This window comes from Leuciscus leuciscus (assembly GCF_965113295.1).
Source record: "Leuciscus leuciscus genome assembly, chromosome: 12".
Lineage (NCBI taxonomy): Eukaryota > Metazoa > Chordata > Actinopteri > Cypriniformes > Leuciscidae > Leuciscus > Leuciscus leuciscus.
In genome coordinates, this window is record NC_138736.1 from 32,058,516 (window position 1) to 32,079,078 (window position 20,563).

General features: G+C 36.9%; 4 protein-coding genes across 4 annotated transcripts; 3 read left to right on the forward strand and 1 right to left on the reverse strand.

Moving 5' to 3' along the window:
* Positions 1–1,304: 1,304 nt before the first annotated feature.
* Positions 1,305–3,470, forward strand: mllt11 (MLLT11 transcription factor 7 cofactor). The gene is made up of 2 exons (XM_082187271.1): positions 1,305–1,462; positions 2,668–3,470. Exon 2 carries the CDS (start codon positions 2,674–2,676, stop codon positions 2,911–2,913), a length of 240 nt encoding a protein of 79 aa, XP_082043397.1. The 5' UTR covers positions 1,305–1,462; positions 2,668–2,673; the 3' UTR covers positions 2,914–3,470.
* Positions 3,471–4,827: 1,357 nt separating this feature from the next.
* Positions 4,828–12,398, forward strand: gabpb2a (GA binding protein transcription factor subunit beta 2a). The gene is made up of 8 exons (XM_082185531.1): positions 4,828–4,984; positions 5,794–5,901; positions 6,999–7,166; positions 7,264–7,458; positions 9,218–9,359; positions 9,467–9,634; positions 10,267–10,379; positions 10,529–12,398. The coding sequence occupies exons 2-8, from the start codon at positions 5,794–5,796 to the stop codon at positions 10,856–10,858; spliced, it is 1,224 nt and encodes a 407-aa protein (XP_082041657.1). The 5' UTR covers positions 4,828–4,984; the 3' UTR covers positions 10,859–12,398.
* Positions 12,399–13,884: 1,486 nt separating this feature from the next.
* sf3b4 (splicing factor 3b, subunit 4) lies at positions 13,885–16,589 on the reverse strand. The gene is made up of 5 exons (XM_082185532.1): positions 16,506–16,589; positions 16,048–16,176; positions 15,420–15,962; positions 14,296–14,619; positions 13,885–14,202 (listed from the first exon to the last, which is right to left on the reverse strand). Exons 1-5 carry the CDS (start codon positions 16,537–16,539, stop codon positions 14,036–14,038), a joined length of 1,197 nt encoding a protein of 398 aa, XP_082041658.1. The 5' UTR covers positions 16,540–16,589; the 3' UTR covers positions 13,885–14,035.
* A 782-nt stretch (positions 16,590–17,371) lies between these two features.
* Positions 17,372–20,554, forward strand: rab25a (RAB25, member RAS oncogene family a). The gene is made up of 5 exons (XM_082187263.1): positions 17,372–17,547; positions 17,694–17,889; positions 18,861–19,054; positions 19,349–19,429; positions 19,608–20,554. The coding sequence occupies exons 1-5, from the start codon at positions 17,511–17,513 to the stop codon at positions 19,712–19,714; spliced, it is 615 nt and encodes a 204-aa protein (XP_082043389.1). The 5' UTR covers positions 17,372–17,510; the 3' UTR covers positions 19,715–20,554.
* The last annotated feature ends 9 nt before the right edge of the window (positions 20,555–20,563 follow it).

Genomic DNA, 20,563 nt, shown 5'->3' on the forward strand with positions numbered 1-20,563 from the left:
TTCTTTAGCAGCCAGAACACAAAAGGAGATGTTAGGAAGAATGACAGCCTCAGTCTCAATTCACATGTAGACAAAATGATGCAGTGAAAGGGGAATGGTGACTAAGAGGCTGTCAGTTCAAAACATTTTTGCCTAACATCTCCTTTTGTGTTCCACATAAAAAAGAACGGCATACAAGTTTTGAGGGTGAATATATAATGAGAGAATTTTCTTTCTTTCTTTCTTTCTTTCTTTCTTTCTTTCTTTCTTTCTTTCTTTCTTTCTTTCTTTCTTTCTTTCTTTCTTTCTTTCTTTCTTTCTTTCTTTCTTTCTTTCTTTCTTATTATACAAGCAACTAATGTTCACATCAATCATTACACTTTATTATAAAACATTTTAGAGTGCAGCAACGTTATATAACTGCTATTTTTGTTATATTATATTATATTATATTATATTATATTATATTATATTACATTACATTACATAATATTATGTTATATTATATAATAGTTTACTGACTGCTTTGATGGAAGCACAGTGTAGGGTACAAAAATGCATTTTTAGTGAATGTTTAACTTTACCTGACTAAGTTGTTGTATAACTGGGAATTAGCTGAACTCATTTAACTCACAAATGTAAATAATTAATTTAGTCTTGTGTGCTTGATGTTTTCTGAAACTTGATGGTATTTTCATATCCTGGCATTAAAGATCACTTTAATGAAGCAAGTGCAAGTGTCAAATATAATAGCCTATTGAATATCCTATACTCATCAATATAATGATATTGAATAATTATATAATTTGTATTATCTTTCTCTAGAGCTTTCTTTATATTCCTGTAAATATCTGACTTCCTTAAAAGAATATACTATAAACGCATCTTTATTTGTATGTAGCCTACCCAAAAAATGTATGTACCAAAACTAAAGTTGTGCTGCTTTAAGGATTAATAAGTACATTTTAGTCCACTGAAAATACCAATAAATTTCCATTTTGCTCTCAGGGCGCCAAGTTCAGTCAGTGGAGAGAACGACGGATCAATCGACCTGATGGACGCTGGACTCAGCCAATCAACGAGCAGCACTTACGTCTCACAATAGACGACTGCACTTGAAGAAAAGAAGAATGGGTTGTTAACAAATGCAAATGGGAAGCACAAACTGTACAGATACCACAAAAATACTAACATACACCATAAATGCAGTTACTAATTTTCTCTATTTCAATAGAACAAGCAATTTAACACGCCCACTCGACGCTAATCATGCACCTGTCACTGGTCCCTCAATCGCCCACAGAAGGTGGGCGGGACTAATGTAAATCTCCCACTAGTGATGTTGGGTGCGGTTAGTTCAAGCTGAGCACGAGCAGCCGGCTAGAAGATAGAGCACAAACAGCATCGTCTATTCTTCTTCACATCTGAATTACGACAAAACAGCTTGTAATTCCAAGAGAAAGAACCCGACCACATACTAGGGGTATGTTTTATAAAATTATCCTTTTGTTGGGCAATATTTCTGATTTAGTCCAGTTTATTTAAAGCATTTAAAATGATTTTGGTGTTTCAACAAATAGACATGATGTCCAAGGTAACAAAATTGTTATGACCTTATTTGTCAGTTGAAAATAAAATAATATAACGTATTTTACTTGAGGCCTATGTAAGGTTTGTTGCTTGTAATCCATTCTTACCACTGTACTGAAGCATCTCTAAAATGCTTTGTCATGAGATGCGCCATCACTATTTTAGGAGCTGCGCGAGCCTGCCTTTTAATAGATGTTCTTGTGAGATGTTGCAATCATGCAGGGTATCCATGATGGTCATGCCAGGATCTCATCCACTGATTCTCTCAATATTGGGCGTATACCGCCTCTGCATTGTGCGACCAGAGCTTTATCACCCCACGACGTCGACGCGCGATACATGGAGCGTTATGTGTAGTTCAATTAATTAGAACAGCTTCATTAGAATCATTGGCGTTTTTAGATTTCACGTGTTTTTTAAATTGCAGCTCCCAAAGGATTTCGTTTCTTTGTAACAAGATAATGCTGCTTTGTTCTTATTCCTGTTAGGACTTAAATCTTGCATCTAATTATAATATATTAATATAATTAGATGACTGAAGTGCAGATACTATATTGCTTATTCTGTTGTGTTTTTTTAAATATAAATGTTATTAATAGTACTATTAAAAATGATTTGCACATGTACATTGCTTACATTTCAGTATCACAGCTTACAAATAATATTTTACTCATAATTATTATTATAATGATGTATTTTTAATTCAATTATAGTACAATTATATCATAATTCATATATAAGTTAGTGAAATGTCATGAATTGTTTTACATTATATTATATTTTAGCTTTTGACCTGTATATGAAAGTTGTTTTACAGATGTAAATTGCTCAGGTTTCCCTGAAAATAGCAGGCAACTGAAAATAGCTCATGGGGAAAGTCAGGAGCTCACTAAGGGAAAATGTAAACAGGTTTTTAAATAGCAGGCAATGCAGTGTATTCTGTGAAATGAGTTAGTCAAAATATTTGTCTTCATTGTACAACTTTGCATTTAAATGAATGGCCAAAATGCACACAAAAAAGAAAATCAGTTTTTTTGTTTAAACGGTGTAATCTATCTCTCTCTCTCTCTTTTTTTTTAAATTTTTTTAAATGAACAGATCAAAATGTTAGACACAGCCACCAGCCAGTTCAACTCCTTCATGTTTTGGAGGGAGCCCATCCCATCACTGGACCTGTCAGAGCTGGAAGACCTCGGCATTTCTATGTCCAAGTCCAAGGAAGCAAAGTCGACCAAGGGCAGGAGGGAGGAAGAAGATTCGGAGCTGTTGAAGTTCTCCACCTTCAACTTCTGGAAAGAGCCCATTGCTAGTATTGATATCTTGGATTTCAACCTGCTGTTATAAGACACTGCAATGCAATTATCAGTTCCTTCTCAAATCTGTGTTTTATGCCACTGTGGCTGCACCAATTATCTACTCTGATCTGATAGTGAGAAATTGATTGACTCATGTATTATGTCAGTATAACTGTGATAACTGTGCTAAAACTATCAAGGCATTACTGAATATGGATGTTATTTACACTATTTAGTACTTTACTGCCCTGTAAACTCTACATAACTGCTCAATTTGTTGTGCACATGAAATAAGATTAGGATATTAAGATCCTAAATCTGCCAATTCATTTCATGTTAAAGGCAAGGGGATTCAGAACAAATGGTAAATCTAAAACTGTATAATATTGTTGTATGCCAAATTATTTGTAATATTTATGCATACAGTAACTTTACTAGCTTAAATTAACATTTCACTTGGAAGGTGTTTTTGTACTGAACAGATGTCCATGTTAAAATGCACACATATTGCTTTTCGCTGTTTCCCCCCACCATGTTTGATGACAAATGTCAGATGCCAATTAAAGTGAGCTTGCTGCTAAATGAATAAAAAAATGCATGTGTTCATGTTTTTTTTTCTTCTACTGTTTAATAGGTATAAAACAAAATAAAACATTATTTTTGAACGTTGACTGAGAGAATCGAGTACTCCACAAACATTTTCAAATACAGCTGCACCAGTTTTGTAGTCCTAACTTTACAGCTCGTGCAGTAGATTCAGGTTATGATAATAATTGTTCGCTATAAACCGCCAAACCAAATTGTTGATAATAAACCGCTGCCTAGGACGCATAGCCAAAATCAGTTGGCCTGACTTCATCTCAAATGAACAGGTCCGTGAACGCTGTGGCCTAAAGGAGTCCCTGTCTTCAGTGCTTATGCAACGCCGCTGGAAATGGATTGGACATGTTTTACGTATTTAAAATAATCGCCTACCATTACAAACTTTTATGGCCATTCCTGACCTGGCCCTCTTTGGAAACGCCCTAAAGGAGGCGTTCGTATGACAACGAAAAGATACTTTCGCAAGGCTGCCGAATCCTTTATCATGGTACCCTTTGGATTGAGTAGAAAGAAATATGACAAAGAATGGCAAGGACATATTCAAACCTTGGCTATGGACCGAGTACAATGGAGGTGCATTACACAGGATGTCGTCCAAACCCTGCAGGGGTGTAAAGGACGTTAAGCAAGCAAGTAAGCCAGCAATAATTGTTCGATTTTTTTTCTTTTTTTCTGTGGTTTATTGTGCTAATAGGCACAGGTGTTTCTGCACAAGCAGAAAGCTGCAAAGAGTTTGCAGTATAGTATACCTTACAACGTTTTTCCTTTATAAATCACAGTAAAAAGACTTCTTAATTAAACATCCATAATAAGAAAAAAAAAGATGGGAAAAAAACCCCCATTTAAAACATGTAAACAAACATTTATTTTTTTACAGTCTATTTTATATATATATATATATATATATATATATATATATATATATATATATATATATATATATATATATACATACACACAAACATATACATTTTTAAGTTTTATTTACATAGAAACTCAAACATAAACCTCTCCCATTAAATTATACACACTTACAATAGATATTTATAAAGATTATAAATTTAAAAAATAAATATAAATATTTAGGATCTATAAAGTTTAATAGGTAGGCAGTGTCTCAAAACCCAGCGAGCTGCCTACCTAGTCAGCCTTTTTTTTGCGTTACAGAGGGTTCGTGCATTGTTTTTGGGGGGTCTTTTTTTTATATATATATATATATAAGTCTATGGTTCAAACGCACTTAAAAGGCCCAAACATGCTGTCTAAGAAGGCAGCTCGCTAGTAGCCGCATTTAATAGGCCCAAACATGCTGTCGAAGTACGCAGCTCGCTAGTGTTGATACACATCCGAAGCGACTGAGGAGCTTCCCTTTTATTTCCGGGGTTAAAGCAGCCGCCATATCTGAATGCGCTTTAAACACAGACATGTTTATGTTGAGCCAGTTCAGAAATACAGCACGGAGAACTATATAGTACTTTAATATCTCCCAATAGACGTCCGACAGACAGGCTAAAACGGTGAGTTTGATCCGCGCAGTCTTTATTAGTTCGTGGCGCAGATGGAGGATGTGTGTCGGCTCTGCTTTTGACTCCACATGGCACTTGAGTTTGGCATGTAAAATACGAGCTTTAAAATCGGCCTTAAATATTTGCTTACTGGTGCAAACTAATTTTTCTGTTTAGAAGTTCACATATTTTTGGTGTATGTGTTCTTACACGGAGTTATTTTGATATATACACGGAGTTTCTCTTTGCTATTTCTGTCCACTGTTTTCATCACTTATTTTCTAATGTTACGGACAGAAAGGCTGGTGTTTAATCATTTACATTTTGATTATTCGCTTGCCTGCTTATAAGTGTTGTGTTCAGCTGGTTACTGCACTGGTGTAAATGGTACAGATGTATGTTTAAACATCCTCTGAAAAGCAAACGCGTCGAAATCTGTGCATGATTAACGGTTAAGTTCAGATCGGTTTTCTGGACGGATGCAAATGTTCGGAAGAGATGTAATACAAAGCACTGATATGTTTAAGGAGTTGGCAACATAATGTTCTTCCTATTCTTTCATACATTCTCTTTTCCCAAAAATAAAATGTATGTAAAAAAATAGGTCAAAATGAAAACTAATCTCATAATTTGGTACACATCTCACACTACAAGTGAAATTTACAAATAGTCAATTTGAAATGAAGTTAATGTTTTGTATTGGTCAGTAGCAGTATTTTTTCAGTACAATATATCTTTTGTTAGATTAATGCACATACATTATCATCATAATAACACAGTTTTAGTCCTAAATGGTATATTTAATCTCTGTCTTGGCCTAGATGTCGTTGGTGGATTTGGGAAAGCGTCTTTTAGAAGCGGCTCGGAATGGTCATGATGATGAGGTCCGGACGCTGATGGCCAACGGAGCCCCCTTCACCACTGACTGGGTTGGTCATGTTATCAATAATGTTATGAGTTAAGGGGGTAGTTAACCCAAAAATGAAAATTCTGTCAGTAATTACTCACCCTCATGTTGTTCCAACCCCATAAGACTTTCGTTCATCTTTGGAACACAAATTAAGATATTTTTGATGAAATCTGAAAGCTGGCTCACTCCTTCATAGGCTGCTTGGTAATCGATATCTGCCATCCCAGAAAAGTTAGTAAAGACATTGTTAAAATAGTCCAAGTGACTACAGTGGCTCAACTTTAAGTTTATCAAGTGACGAAAATACTTTTTGTGCGCAGAAATCCCCCCAAAATAACGACTTTATTCAACTCTTCATTTTCTTCTGTGTGGGCCTCTGAGTGAGTTCACGTTGTGTAACAGCGCAGCGCTTCTGGGTTGTACGTCAGAACGTAGGCTCACTATTGGCCAGCATCACATACACATGACCAGCATCAGCCAATAGTGAGCCTACGTTCTGACGTACAACCCAGAAGTGCGCTGTTAAACTACGTCACAGCTTAGCAGAATGACATGGAAGAGAAGAGATGGTTGAATAAAGTCGTTATTTTTGGGGGGTTTTGCGCACAAAGTATTCTCATCGCTTGATAAACTTAAGGTTGAGCCACTGTAGTCACTTGGACTATTTTAAACATTGTCTTTACAAACTTTCTGGGCCGGCAAGTTTCAATAACATAGAAGCCTATGAAGGAGTGAGACCGCTCTCAGATTTCATCAAACATATATTAATTTGTGTTCTGAAGATGATCGAAAGTCTCACGAGGTTGGAACGACATGAGGGTGAGTGATTACTGACAAATTTTAAATTTTTGGGTGAACTAACCCTTTAATATGATTTTAGAGCTTAGCCTTCATGAGATGCAATCAATAAGAAAAACAGTGTTATCAATGCTTTTTAAGAATCATAACAAGCCAATCTATAAAGATCTGACAATCTTTACATCATCCTGACTCATATGATGTGTCATTGACATTATCTGCTTGTAAATAGAACAATGTAAATTGTAAATGTAATTGAACTACAAGGCAGTACAACAAAAAATAGTTTACGCTAATTTTTATGTACCTATTTTGCAGCTTGGAACTTCTCCATTACATTTAGCAGCCCAGCACGGTCATTACTCCACTGCTGAAGTCCTGCTGAGGGCGGGTGTCAGCAGAGATGCCCGAACCAAAGTGGACAGGACCCCACTGCACATGGCGGCTACAGAGGGCCATGAGGTCATCGTGGATTTATTAATCAGGGTAAGACGAGGCTTGTCCTGTGTTGCGATGGGTGTTCTATAAACTATTCCAGTTTGTCAACTGAGGAGACTGATACAAGTCTCTCTTTATGTTTTAGAGTGGTGCCGACATCAACGCCAAAGACATGTTGAAGATGACCGCTCTTCACTGGGCAGCCCAGCACGGCCATCACAACGTCGCAGAGCTGTTGGTCAAACATGGTGCAGATGTACATGCCCTCAGCAAGTTTGACAAGTCCGCTTTTGATATCGCTATCGACATACAACACGCAGAACTTATACACCTGTTACAGGTTTGTCATGTGTGGGGAAAACTGCAGAACACTAGAGAATTTGTTTAAGGGCATTTTCACACCTGTAAATAATTTGCTTTGTTCCAAAACAGAATTTCTTCTTGGTTCGGTTCGCTTTCTCCAGGCAACATTTCTAAATGGAACCAAATATTGGTTACACTTTATTTTAAGGTGAAGTAGTTAGATTGTACTTGCTCAAATAAGTACTGAGTAATATTAATTAACTACATGTACTTATTATATGATTACAGTTAGGGTTTGGTTTAGGGTTAGTTACTTGTAATTATGCATAATTTACTGTTATTACTAGAAATTAGTTACAGGTTTAACAGGTTTTTCTGAGAAAAACTTGATATTTGAAATCAACCCTCCCTTCATAACTGTACATGTAGTTCTGTGTAACTACGTCACCTTAAAATCAAGTGTAACCCCAAAAAATTTTAATACAAGTGATGTGCGAGTAAACCGTTCTCTCATTGGTCAGAGTGCACCTGTTAATGTTTGGGATTCTGCTCATAGCGGTCATCTGTCAGGATGGATAGACAACAACTCTGCAAGCTTGATGTGGCTTTCTTTGTAGCTGCCGGTATATTTCTTAATCATTTTGAGCAAGAATCAAGGTGCCAAATTCGTTGTGTTTGAGTTTTGTACAGTTGTTGTGCCAAATTTGAATTAGACATTTCACTTCCTCTTTACTCCAGGTTAGCCTAACCCACGATTCATTTTCAGAGGCATTAGCAAAACAAGCATTGCTGCTATGTATTTAAAGTTGCAGAAAGTGATTTCTAAGAAAAACTGTTGATATTTGAAATCAACCCTCCCTTCATTGCTCCATTCGCCAAAATGCACGAACACACAATGCAAGAGTGGATGTTTCTTTATCATAGCTGAAGCAAAATAATGTATAGCTAACAATACAACAACAGCATATCTTGGTTCTCTGAAACCGCAAAACCAATGTTGCTCACATACAGTATAGACCAGAAATAACGCAACCTAAACTTTTCTAATATTAACGCAGGTCCTAAAGCTCTTGCCTGATCATAACCCTTCTATTTCCAGTGATATTCCTCTTTTTTGTAATGTCTCTCAACCGTCTCTCAACCATCTCTCTGCCGTCTTTCTTCAAATCATGAAGGACACGCCCCCTACTGCTGATTGGCTACATGTGTGTTGTGGTGCTCGGTTCAATCCACTTTCAACAGCGTTTCTCAAAGATCGCTTGCTGCACCTTTAATTAACAATCATATATTGTGATACAACTTGGTCCGTTGTGTCAGATTGCTCTCTCACCACAAGCAAATCGCTCCAGAGTTCGTTTTCAAGCGGTCCGAGACCACCTCGTTCAGGCTATCTCTGCCCGGATTTGTGTTGAGGATCCGAGCGTAATTTCCGTGTATATGTTCGCCTAAGGCCCGGTTTCACAGACGGGGCTTAGATCAAGCCTGGATTAGGCATTAGTACAGTTAGGGCATTTAAGTAACTTTTATAAACGTGCCTTTGTATTCTGGTGGGCATCTTGAACCAAAACAATGGCTCTGACATATCTGAAGATGTCAGTGCAAGTTGCTTTCAGTTAAAACAGCTCAAACATACATTTTAGTCTGGGACTAGGCTTAAGCATTGTCTGTGAAATTGTGGGTAAGTGAACCAAATTTAGGGAGAAAATGGAGCAGGTTCCAAAACAAACGCTCCAAACAAGCCAGGTGTAAAGAAGCCCTAAGAAATGTTCCTCATTAATCCTCGTTTTGCCTTTTAGGAGGGAATGCAGAATCAGGTGAACAGGAATGCTGAAGCGTCAATCATAAACGGCAGCTCCACCTCACAGTTCATCATTCAGGGCGTCCCAAACATCCAAGGGGGAGTCGTCAATCTCTCTGACTTGATCAAAGCCAGCTCAGGTACGATACGACTAGAAAATAATTGTAAACAAACATTGTTGGTTATTTTATGATCGTAAATTGACTTTGAACCAACAATTGTATTTTGTTTTTCTCATGATGTTTAGGTGACACCGAGGAGGCCATAGCTGTCAGTTCCTTGGACTCGAGTATCCAACAAGTGGTGAATGAATCAGGTCAGAGGGTCATAACCATATTAACAGATCAACATGGAAACCTGCAGACAAATGGACTCGGCCAACCGTTCTTTGTCACAATGCAGGATGGACGACAAGGTATAACTAACTATCAGACTGAACTTCTCAATGATATAATTTTAAGATTTATATATAGTTTTTTTGGGTAGTAAGTAGTTTTTTTTTAAGTCTTATACTCACCAAGGCTGCATTTATTGGATCAAAGATGCAGTAAAAACGGTAATATAGTGAGATATTATTAGAAATAGATGTGTTTGAATATATTTAAAAATATAATTTATTTCTGTGATGGCACAGCTGGATTTTCAGCATCATTAGTCTTCGTGTCACATGATCCTCCAGAAATCATTCTAATATGATAATTTGTTGCTCAAGAAGCATTTTTAATTATCAATGTTGAAAAAGGTTGTGCAGCTTATTTGGAAACTGATATTTTAGGATTCTTTAATGAATAGGAAGTTTGAAGAACAGCATTTATTGGAAATATAATTTTTTGAAACAATGTAATAGTCTTTTCTGTCACACTTGATCAGTTTGATACATCCTTGCTCAAAAGTATTCATTTCTTTTAAAAAATTTGAACGGTAGTGTATATGATTATTATATTATTGAATTGTGTGTCTATATATCTATATATCACGGCTGTCTTGACATTCATATACCTTGAATTAAGCATGTTCCTCTTTGATTTTCTTTTCTTTTTATATCAGTATTGGCAGTTCCAGCCAATCAAATCACAGAGGAAGTGGTAGAAGACTCCGAACCTCCTGCTCGTAAAAGGAAAATTGAAGTTTCATCCAATAATGCAGAGACTGGTGAAACGGTGAGTCTTTTATTTATATATATATATATATATATATATATATATATATATATATATATATATATATATTATGAACCTTTAGAGCAAAGCCATCAGATGATAACTTTGTTCATCACCCCACTCCTTCTCGATTTATCTTCAATCTCCAGGAGCATCTCCAGTGGCAGTTACAGGAAGCTAACAGGAAAGCTCAATCCTATCGTCAGCAGTTGCTCCGCAAAGAGCAGGAAGCCGAGGGGTACCGCATGAAACTGGAGGCCATGTCAAACGGACAGAGCAACGGCACCACAGGGCTGGACCAGGAGCACATCGTGTTTGTGCAGGAAGAGGTCGGTATCGAAGAAACAACAGAGGGAGAAGAGGAAGTTGTCATGTTTTCAGAAGGTGGCGTAGTCATCAAAACAGAAGAAATCGATTGTGTGGACGAGCAGATCACTCTAGTGGAAGCCACGGCGGGTCACACGGAAGTCATCTCATAAAAGAGCACCCAAGAGCGTGGACTCAATCCTCAAGCAACCAAAGAGTGCTTCAGCACGGTTTTGGTTTGGTTCATTTTGATTTTTCAGCAATTAAGTCCTTTTTTGTAATTTATTTCCTTGTTCTGTTTTGGTGAACGTTTCTTGCTTCAAATGAAAGTTCACAAAGAAACAACCACAATGTGCATCATATGCACACACACACACACGACCAGGGAAGATGATCCTTTCTTGGAGTCTGTATCTGTAGTGTCCTTAGAAGTGCTCACCCATCAATTGTCCTAGATGGGGTTCTTCAAACAGCTGGAAAAGGTTCACTCAGGATGGAACTCTTTTGCTAACTGCATGTCTTTTGAGCTCCCCTAGAAATGCAGCTGTTTTATTCAGACCGTTAGTTTCATCGCTTCTGAAATTAAACGTTGAAAATTCATCTCAGAATGCAGCAGTGGTTTGTGTTCTATGCATTGGTAATAAAGTAATGCACCAGTTTCAAGAATTTAATTTGTAGGCAATCCGTTTTATTATTTCTGTCAGACCATTTAAAAATCTGTAGGTCAATTAAAAGTGCCTTGGTGTATTTTTGGTCATGTTTAGTTTTTATTCATAAAGGATTCTACATGAATTATTGCATATATAGTATTTGTTTAAATGGGTATAAAGCATAACTCCCATTCATTAACTCACATTCCTTATGTAACATGTATTTGTTTTCTCTGAATATGTATGTGGTTGCTGTTTTGTTTTAGTTACTTTGAATCTTAAGTTGAGAGCTCTTCTTCACAATGAGTTAAAGGGACAGTTCACTCAATTTTAACTCATTTATTCAACCTCAGGTTGTTCCAAACTTGTATGGATCTCTTTCTTCTACTGAACACAAAAGATGTTACAAAGAATATAGGTAACCAAACAGTTTTTTCATTACATTGGAAGTCAATGGGGTCCAACAACTGTTCGGAACAACTTGAGGGTGAGGATATGATGACAGAATTTCATTTTTTGGTGAATTATCCCTTTAACATCGCTTTCACAAATGTAAAAAGTCTGATTTCAATATCAGGGTTTTGTATCTGTCTGGCTTGCCTTTATAATGTGTAATGTTATCTCCCTGAGCTATGATAAAATAATCATTGCTTTTTCAGGCACAGAATAATCTGAGATATTCATATGCATTAGATGGCAAGAGCGTATGTGACTTTTTAATTGAATCCAATTGTGTGCTATATAACAAAACAAAAAAAATAGACATAATTGTAGTAACCTCAGAAGAAATGTTAAATTTTAACTAGTTTTGATTGCTTCTCACATAGGAAATATGTAATTATTTACTTTTTAAAATAATTTAAGTTTCTTTCTTTTTTTTATGTAAAGACATCACCGTCCTCACATTGTAAAAATTAACCACAGTAATATACTGGCACTACAATTTATGGACCTACACTGGTGTTAATGCAAAATCTTGATTTTAGAGTTTCTCCCACTTGTTATATGCTTAAATGTATAAAGCTTTTGACTTATTTTTGATTAAAAATGTTGCAAATATCAATGGTCAGCTTCTGTATATTTTCTTTTGTTCATATTATATTCAACCCACTAAAAGTAGCTCATATCATCACATTAAAGTCATCTATGATACTGTTCAAAAGTTTTGGGTCAGTAAGATTTTTAAATGTTTTTGACACTTATGCTCAACAAGGCTGCATTTATTTGATCAAAAACACAGAAAAAGTAGTAATATTCTGGGATATTATTATAATTCAAAATAATTGTTTTCTATTTTAATATATTTAAATCTGTGATGGTAAAGCTGAATTTTAAGCCTCATTACTTCAGTCTTCAGTCACATGATCCTTCAAAAATCATCTTAATATGCTAATTTGATGCTCAAGAAACATTTCTTATTATTATTAAAAACAGTTGTGCTGCTTAAAGGGATAGTTTGCCCAAAAATGAAAATAAGCCCATGATTTACTCACCCTGAAGCCATCCTAGGTGTATATGACATTCTATTTCCGACGGATACAATCGGAGTTACATTAAAAAATGTCCTGGCTCTTCCAAGCTTTATAATGGCTGTTTCTGTTTTGAAGTCCATAAAAGTGCATCTATCCATCATAAACAAACTCCACACTGCTCTGGGGGGTTAATAAAGGCCTTCTGAAGCGAGGCGATGCGTTTGTGTAAGAAAAATATCCATATTCAAAATTTTATGAAGTAAAATAACTAGTTTCCGGGCCAAAAGGAACATACGGATTCCACTTACACAACTTGTGGTCAGAAGTAGTATAGTGCGTCATGGCGTAGCGTAAATATCAGCAGGATGTCGCATTACTCGCATAAGTTGCGCTTTACTCTCTTTTTTTTTTTTGTAAATGAAGTTTTTATTGGTTTTCTTAATAACAAAACATATCAAAACAAGCAATAATAAAAAAAAATTATAAAAATAAAACAAACAAAATAATAATACTAATTATAGAATTTACATTTCAATGCACAACAGCGTAGACAAGTCTCAACTCAATCATATGTCCAGTATCAGTCATCCTTCGAGGCAACCATCTGAATAAAGTTCTCCCACATCTCAACATCTATTTGATTTCCGTTCAGTTGCGCTTTACTCTTAAGTGGAATCTGTATGTTTGTTTGGCCGGAAGCTAGTTACTTTACTTTATAAAGTTTAAAATATGGATATTTTTCTTACACAAATGCATCACTTGGTTTCAGAAGGCCTTTATTAACCCCCCGGAGCCGTATGGAGTTTGTTTATGATAGATGCACTTTTATGGACTTAGAAATGGCCATTCACTGCCATTATAAAGATTGGAAGATCCAGGATATTTTTTAATATAACTCCGATTGTATTCGTCTGAGAGAAGAAAGTCCTATACACCTAGGATGACTTGAGGGCGAGTAAATTATGGGCGTTTTCAGGATTTTTAAAGTTTTTTCAGGATTCTATGATGAATAAAAAGTTCAAAAGAACAGCATTTATTTAAAATACTTTTGTAAACAAACTTGCAAAAAAACGACAGTTATATAAAATTGTTTATTCTTGCTAATTCTGAAATAGTACAATGACCAAAATTAAGAAATCTGTATACAAAGAAGCAAGTGGTCCATCTAGTAAAGCACAGAATGTAAATAAAAACAACGAAGGTTTCAAAAAGGTCTTCACATTAGGGCTTAGGGTGGCATTGGTGCTCTCATCGGACCCCTCGGTGGTGCAGGAGGACGTGGCGGCAAGGGAGGCCCTCTCTGAAAGCCGAAGTGTGGTGGTCGGGGTGGGCCGGCACCATAACCTGGAGGTGGCATTGGTGGAGGCCCTCTCATACCTGGATGCATTGGTGGACCTGTAAAAAAGGGGAGGAATTATTGCATCAACAACAACATTTTGTCTATTTTGCTTCCGCTGAAATGCACAAGCCACTTCTTCACACACATACCCATTGGGGGACCGAATGGTCCTCTGGGAGGGACACCCATGGGGGGAGGAGGCATGCCAGGTGGAGTAGGTGCTCTTTGTTGAGAAGATCCAGGCGGGCCAGGTGGAGGAGGCACCATTCCGGGAGGTCCCGACGGAGGCATCGGCATTGGCGGCATTCCTGGTGGATGCATTCCTCCAGGGGGGAAGGGCGGGGGTCCCGGTGGGTGCCCTCCACCCTGTTGTGAAGGAGTACCTGGCGCAGGAGGCATCATACCGGGCGGCATCCCAGGTGGCATTGTGCCAGGAGGAGGAACAGGTGGGAAAGCACCAGGAGGCGGCATCCCTGCGAGATCAATGTACAAAAATAAAATTGATGCAAAAGACATTTATTGTACCAAAAATAACACTTCCCTGTATCATATTTGCTGAATGAAACCCAACACTTGTTTCTTACTAAATTTGGTGTGCTGATTCCAAAAATAGTGGATTTTTTTGCTCTAACACGTCACACTTTCTAACAAAATATGACATGCATTTTGTAGCATTTTTGCCTTTTTTTTTTGACAATGCCATGATTCCCATCTTCCTCTAAGCCAGATTACAACAGTTAGTCTCAGCTGTTCTTCACATGCATGACATTATTTTATGTCCTGAATCCTGATTTCAAGGTTAGAATTATGGTCAGTGACAGAAGAAAATGCCAACATGATCCAAATGTTTCATGCTACATCCTATCAGTTACAGAAAATCCCAGATATTGTGAAGAACAAAAACTTTATGTTAAGTTCTTTGACATTAAATGAAGTATTTGAACATTTTCCACTCCTTTGCAGATTGTAAATTAAACTACAAATAAACTTTTTTCTGCTTTTGTTATATTGTTAAATGAGTTTTCGGTTTTGAGACCAAATCTTAAAAAGTTATAAGAAGTTATAAGTAAATAAGAATGAAGATTTTTTAACATTTTATACATGAATGCATATTTATGAAATATACACATGCATATATTAAATATAAATTATAAGTCTTCATTCCTATTTCTGAAAAAAAACAAAAACTGCATGTTCTAAAAATGCAGGGCTGTGTAATAGTCAAATATCTGAGAAATGTCAAAAATAGTTCAATACTCTCATAATATCTAACCTGGCATTGGCATCCCTGCACCCATGGCGGTCATGACCGGTGTGGGCATGGAGGGAGGTGGTGGGGCGTCTGCGAAAAGCTGATGAGGGCGATCGGCCTGTGAAAGTGGATTCTGGGCGGCCAGGAGACGCTCTGCAGCAGAGCCGTGCCTCTCGCCCTTTGAGTCCTTCTTAAAGGCGTATGAAACCGTGATGGGCCGATTACAGAGATACTGGCCATTCATGGCCTCAATAGCTGCGTCGGAGGCATCAAAACTGGCATAGTTGATGAAAGCATAACCCTTCGAGTTGCCTGTGTCCGGGTCTCGCATGATCTTCGGTGTCTGAAGGATCACACCGAAAGCGCTGAAAGTATCATAAAGGAGTTTCTCGTCGATCTCAGGGTCTAAGTTGCCGATGAAGATGTTGGCGCCGACGTCGAGGTTCTTGTTGTGCGCCGAAGCCTTGTTGACTCGTATGGGTTTGCCGTATAGTTTGATCATGTTCATGATCTTTATGGCGTAGTCTGCATCCTCTTCACTGAGGAACTCCACAAAGCCATAACCTGAAGAACAAAGACCAATATCAATTGAAATCATGCAAAACGATAGAAATCTTTCATCTGAACGCTCAATGATGTGGAAACTCACCCTGATGTTGTCCCGTTACTCTGTCTTTGGGCATGTGTGTGTTTACCACTGGACCAGCTTGGAGAAAAAGCTCCCACAGAAGAGGCTCAGAGACCTTCTCATCAAGACCACCCACATATACAGTGGCATCTGAAAATGAAATATGATCAAAATAAACATGCACTGCTGCACTGGACACAAAGATATGGCAGTTTATAAGATCCGCATTATTAAGCTTATTGTTATTATTATAACTAGTAGTAGTAATATATCATATTGTTTTGACGCACTTAATTATTAAACCCCAAACTTTTCTTTGTTATTAGTTTTTAGCAAGCGTATTTAAATAAATGGAAGTAAGCGACTCAATGCTTGTAAAGAAGACAGGAATAGCTTAAAATGTTTCCACAGTGCTGCAATACTTTTCTTGAACCGTACATAAAACGTATCCCTACGAGTTTATATTTATTCAATTTTACCTTGATTTCGTTCTGAAATCGGTCCCGCCGCCATGATGAACCCGGCGTGTGTTACTGACGGAAGCGCTTCTTTTCCCCCGTAGCGATTCGCGTCACAAAACAACACAACAGCGCCACGTCAGCGCGGTGCTGCCACCCACAGGACAGGAGGATGAACGCTCACTCATTTGTGGCTGTCAAATTTTGATTTACAGCGTCCTTTGCTCTTCTTTGTTGTGAAATTGCTTTGCTTTTGCTTCTAATATTGCTAAAGGTCATACACTGAAGCCAGTGCGATAATATGCCAGTGTTTTAGGACGTACATTGTGCACTGACAGGGCATTTGTGGCAACCTAGCACACTAGGCTACATATTGTTTATCATACAAAAGTAACAAAACTGTCCTTAAAATAAAGAATGCAGTTTATTTATATCACCATGAGCTTTGTATACCTATCAATATGCAAAACTATCAACATGATAATGATTTTGTAAATGCTGCATGACCAGAAGAGGTGTAATTTACCAGTCTATTATTAAAGAAACACTAGGCTAAAGAGGTAAATTAGCATCTGTTTTTGTATTGTAGTTGGACATTTCTGCTTATACATGATAAGAATACTAAGGAAAACCCTTTTATTTCATGTTCACAAGAACAGAGTTCTGAATTTGACAGGTTTGAGATGTGCCTGTTGATACAGGACGGCTGGTTTTATGACTCAGCTTTATGTCTGATTTGCTGACATATAGAATAGGATACATGTACTGTTGGATTGAGAAGCGACTGATTTAACCGTTTTGTGTGAGATCATGAAGTCACTCCCAATTGTGTATCAGTGGTTCTACCTGTTTCACCTGCTCTCCCACCCCAACTGTCTCAAAGAAGAGTCTTGCAATAAGGAATCTGCCTTTAGACCAGCACAAGAATGGAAACGTGAGCGTCTGCTTTTCTCCTCCCAGTGGATTTTGAGCTAGAGTAACACATAAGCACTAAATACAGACTGACACATTACTGCTAAGGTGAACATGGGGACAGATTTAGCCTACAACTTTGTCTTCAAAGGTAAGTTTGATTCATTTGATTGGAGATCAGATTTATGTTTTTACAATGATCATTTTGATCATTCTCTTTCTGTGTTTACATGTGATACATTTTTATTAATTTTGTGAATTATAACCAAATCAAGCTTGTCTTTTGTTTTCTTTCAGTGGTTTTAATTGGGGAGTCAGGGGTTGGAAAAAGCAACTTACTGTCAAGATTTACCAAAAACGAGTTCAATCATGACAGCCGTACAACCATTGGGGTGGAATTCAGCACTCGCTCCATTCAAGTGGATAATATTACCATCAAGGCCCAGATCTGGGACACTGCGGGTCTAGAGCGCTACAGGGCTATTACCTCAGCGTAAGTCCCTCATCATGTCATCTCAAACTATCCTTTAATCCTACAGATACCTCTAATCTGTATGTTCACATGAATCCTTATTTAAGATTACGAGGCTTTGGAATTCATTGTGATTAGCATCACACCCAGAACCACTCCTTTTTTGACCGGATATACAGTTAATAGTATAACTGATATGTTACTGGCATCTAGAGTGGCCCCAAATGTATTTGCATGACTTTTAACTCTTTTACTGTATCATAGCTTGTTTGTAGATGCCATTTGGTTTAATATTTTTTGTCACTGAATCTAATTCAGTTACATTTTTAAGCATCCAGAATACTTTTTTGGGGAATCACCACTCCTTATAAAATGATATTATATGACATAATGATATTATATTTTAAATATAATTATCAGGGAAGCAAAATAAGTTTCCAAATGAAAGAGTATTAATAGACTATACCAAAAATGTTTTTTCCAAAGAAGTATTTTATGCTCACCAAGATTGCATTTATTTGATCAAAAATACATTAAAAACATTAATATTGTGAAAATAACTGTTTTCTATTTTCCTGTGGTGGCAAAGCTGAATTCTCAGCATCATTACTCCAGTCTTCAGTGTCACATGATCCTTCAGAAATCATTCTAATATGCTTAATTGGTGCTCAAGACACATTCCTTATTATCAATTTTGTGAAAACTGATATACATTTATTTCAAGATTCTTTGATGAATAGAATGTATTTATTTATTTGAAAAAGTAATCTTTTATCATATTATAAATGTCTTTAGTGTCACTTTTTATCAATTTATTTAATTCTTGCTGTATGAAAGTAAAAATAAAAACTGACTGACCCTGAACTTTTTAACGGTAGAGAAAAAGTACCTTACTCCTCACTGTAAACCAAAAATGAACCACAAAGCGCAATTTGAGCCAATACACACTTCTACTTCTGCATGCGTAATAATGAATAGTTTGGCTCTTGTAGGTATTACAGGGGAGCTGTGGGTGCATTGCTGGTTTATGACATCACCAAGCACCTGACGTATGAGAACGTTGAGCGATGGCTGAAGGAACTGTACGACCACGCTGATCCTCATATAGTAGTCATGCTTGTGGGAAATAAAAGTGACCTGGGAACTGTGCGCACTGTACCAGCAGAGGAGGCTAAAGACTTTGCAGGTATCAATACATTTTATTACCCTTTGCCCCGCATTTTCTGTTATAATTTAGCCTCACGTTATTCTAAATCTGACTTACTCTCTTCTGCGGAATACATTTTTGCACACACAATAAAAGTCAGTGCGGTCCAGTGTTGTTTGGACCCCAATCAAAAATATCTTTGTGTTCGGAAGAAGAAAGTCATGCAGGTTTGGAATGACTTAAAGGTTATGACAGAATTTTCATTTTGGGGTGAACTATGGCTTTAAGACAATGAAATAATATGAAATCTATTTAAATTTTTTGATGAAACAGAGGCCAAAGGCTTACTATATATGGAGACTTCTGCTTTAGAGTCAACTAACGTTGAATCCGCCTTCCTTGAAGTTCTAACATGTGAGTTTTCTTTTTACTTCTGTCACTGATTAACATTGAAGCACAGCAAATATATTATTGGGTTTATCTTTATCTTTATCATGGTGTCAAAACCAGTTCATACCTTAAGTTTAAAATCCTTGACTTTAACTCACTTTAAATGCATAAAGACAATGTTCAATGATGTTTCATCCATCAGCAATACACAAGAAAGTTGCTAGTAAAGAGGTCACCAGAGGTTCCATCAGCGCCGTGACCCTGGGCCCGTCCAGCGAGTACAAGGAGGAGAGAAAGTCCTGCTGTTAAAGCACCTGAACAACACCCAATGTCATCAAGAGCAAAACAAAGACATTTCCCTATGACATTGATTGCTTCATACCTGCATGGAGGTACTTCTTCATGCTTGGCCTTCATTGGATATCATAGCAATGAGCAAAATAGGGAGGTGACCAGGCGTTTTTAGGGTTATTGTTTTGTGACTTGTTTTTTACTTTTAAAAGATGTAAACAATTGGAACTGATGATTGTTAATTACCACTAGACATTAATGTAAATTACTCTTATGGATAAACCACAAATGGGTTGTGTTGTATTATAAAGCTATTTATATGGTGTTGAAATTAACTGAAAAATATTTCAGAACATACTTCAGGTCTGTAAAATATAGATACAAAATGAACTTCTCAATCTTTGAAACAAGTAAATATGTTGGACTGATCAATTAGACATTTCTCATGGAAAGTATGTGTGGTTTATAGATGATTGATATTTTGGCATTACATGTTTGATTTTTTTTTTTTTAACACTGAGATCTGAATTCTTGTCTGCAAAAATAATTTCATGCTCATTATAGAAATGTGAAGAGCTCTGCACACTAATGCAGCTTGTAAATGTCACAATCCTCAGTCACCACAGCACACTTCATTTCCCATAATCCCTCCTGGCTCACACTCTTCTAATCATCACCTGTTTGTATTCGTTTCAACATTTTATTGTATTTAGTTCCTCTAGTTGTTTGTGTATGGTATGATATGCCTGTCTGCCTTTTTGTTTCGTAAAATCATGATTATGAATCATGTGACTTGCTCTATACAATTGCCTGTGTGTGTGCTGATTTGTTTGTCTATAAACATATTCATTAACATTGTTATGGATG

Bases quoted from the DNA above. Each gene is read 5' to 3' on its own strand.
- gabpb2a (XM_082185531.1), top strand. From the start codon at position 5,794: ATGTCGTTGGTGGATTTGGGAAAGCGTCTTTTAGAAGCGGCTCGGAAT. The intron at 7,459-9,217 runs GTTTGTCATGTG...TTTGCCTTTTAG, and splicing joins AACTTATACACCTGTTACAG to GAGGGAATGCAGAATCAGGT. The intron at 10,380-10,528 runs GTGAGTCTTTTA...TTCAATCTCCAG, and splicing joins ATGCAGAGACTGGTGAAACG to GAGCATCTCCAGTGGCAGTT.
- sf3b4 (XM_082185532.1), bottom strand. From the start codon at position 16,539: ATGGCGGCGGGACCGATTTCAGAACGAAATCAAG. The intron at 16,177-16,505 runs GTAAAATTGAAT...TTTCATTTTCAG, and splicing joins GATTTCAGAACGAAATCAAG to ATGCCACTGTATATGTGGGT. The intron at 15,963-16,047 runs GTGAGTTTCCAC...TTTGTTCTTCAG, and splicing joins AGTAACGGGACAACATCAGG to GTTATGGCTTTGTGGAGTTC.
- mllt11 (XM_082187271.1), top strand. From the start codon at position 2,674: ATGTTAGACACAGCCACCAGCCAGTTCAACTCCTTCATGTTTTGGAGG.
- rab25a (XM_082187263.1), top strand. From the start codon at position 17,511: ATGGGGACAGATTTAGCCTACAACTTTGTCTTCAAAG. The intron at 17,548-17,693 runs GTAAGTTTGATT...GTTTTCTTTCAG, and splicing joins CTACAACTTTGTCTTCAAAG to TGGTTTTAATTGGGGAGTCA. The intron at 19,430-19,607 runs GTGAGTTTTCTT...TTCATCCATCAG, and splicing joins CTTCCTTGAAGTTCTAACAT to CAATACACAAGAAAGTTGCT.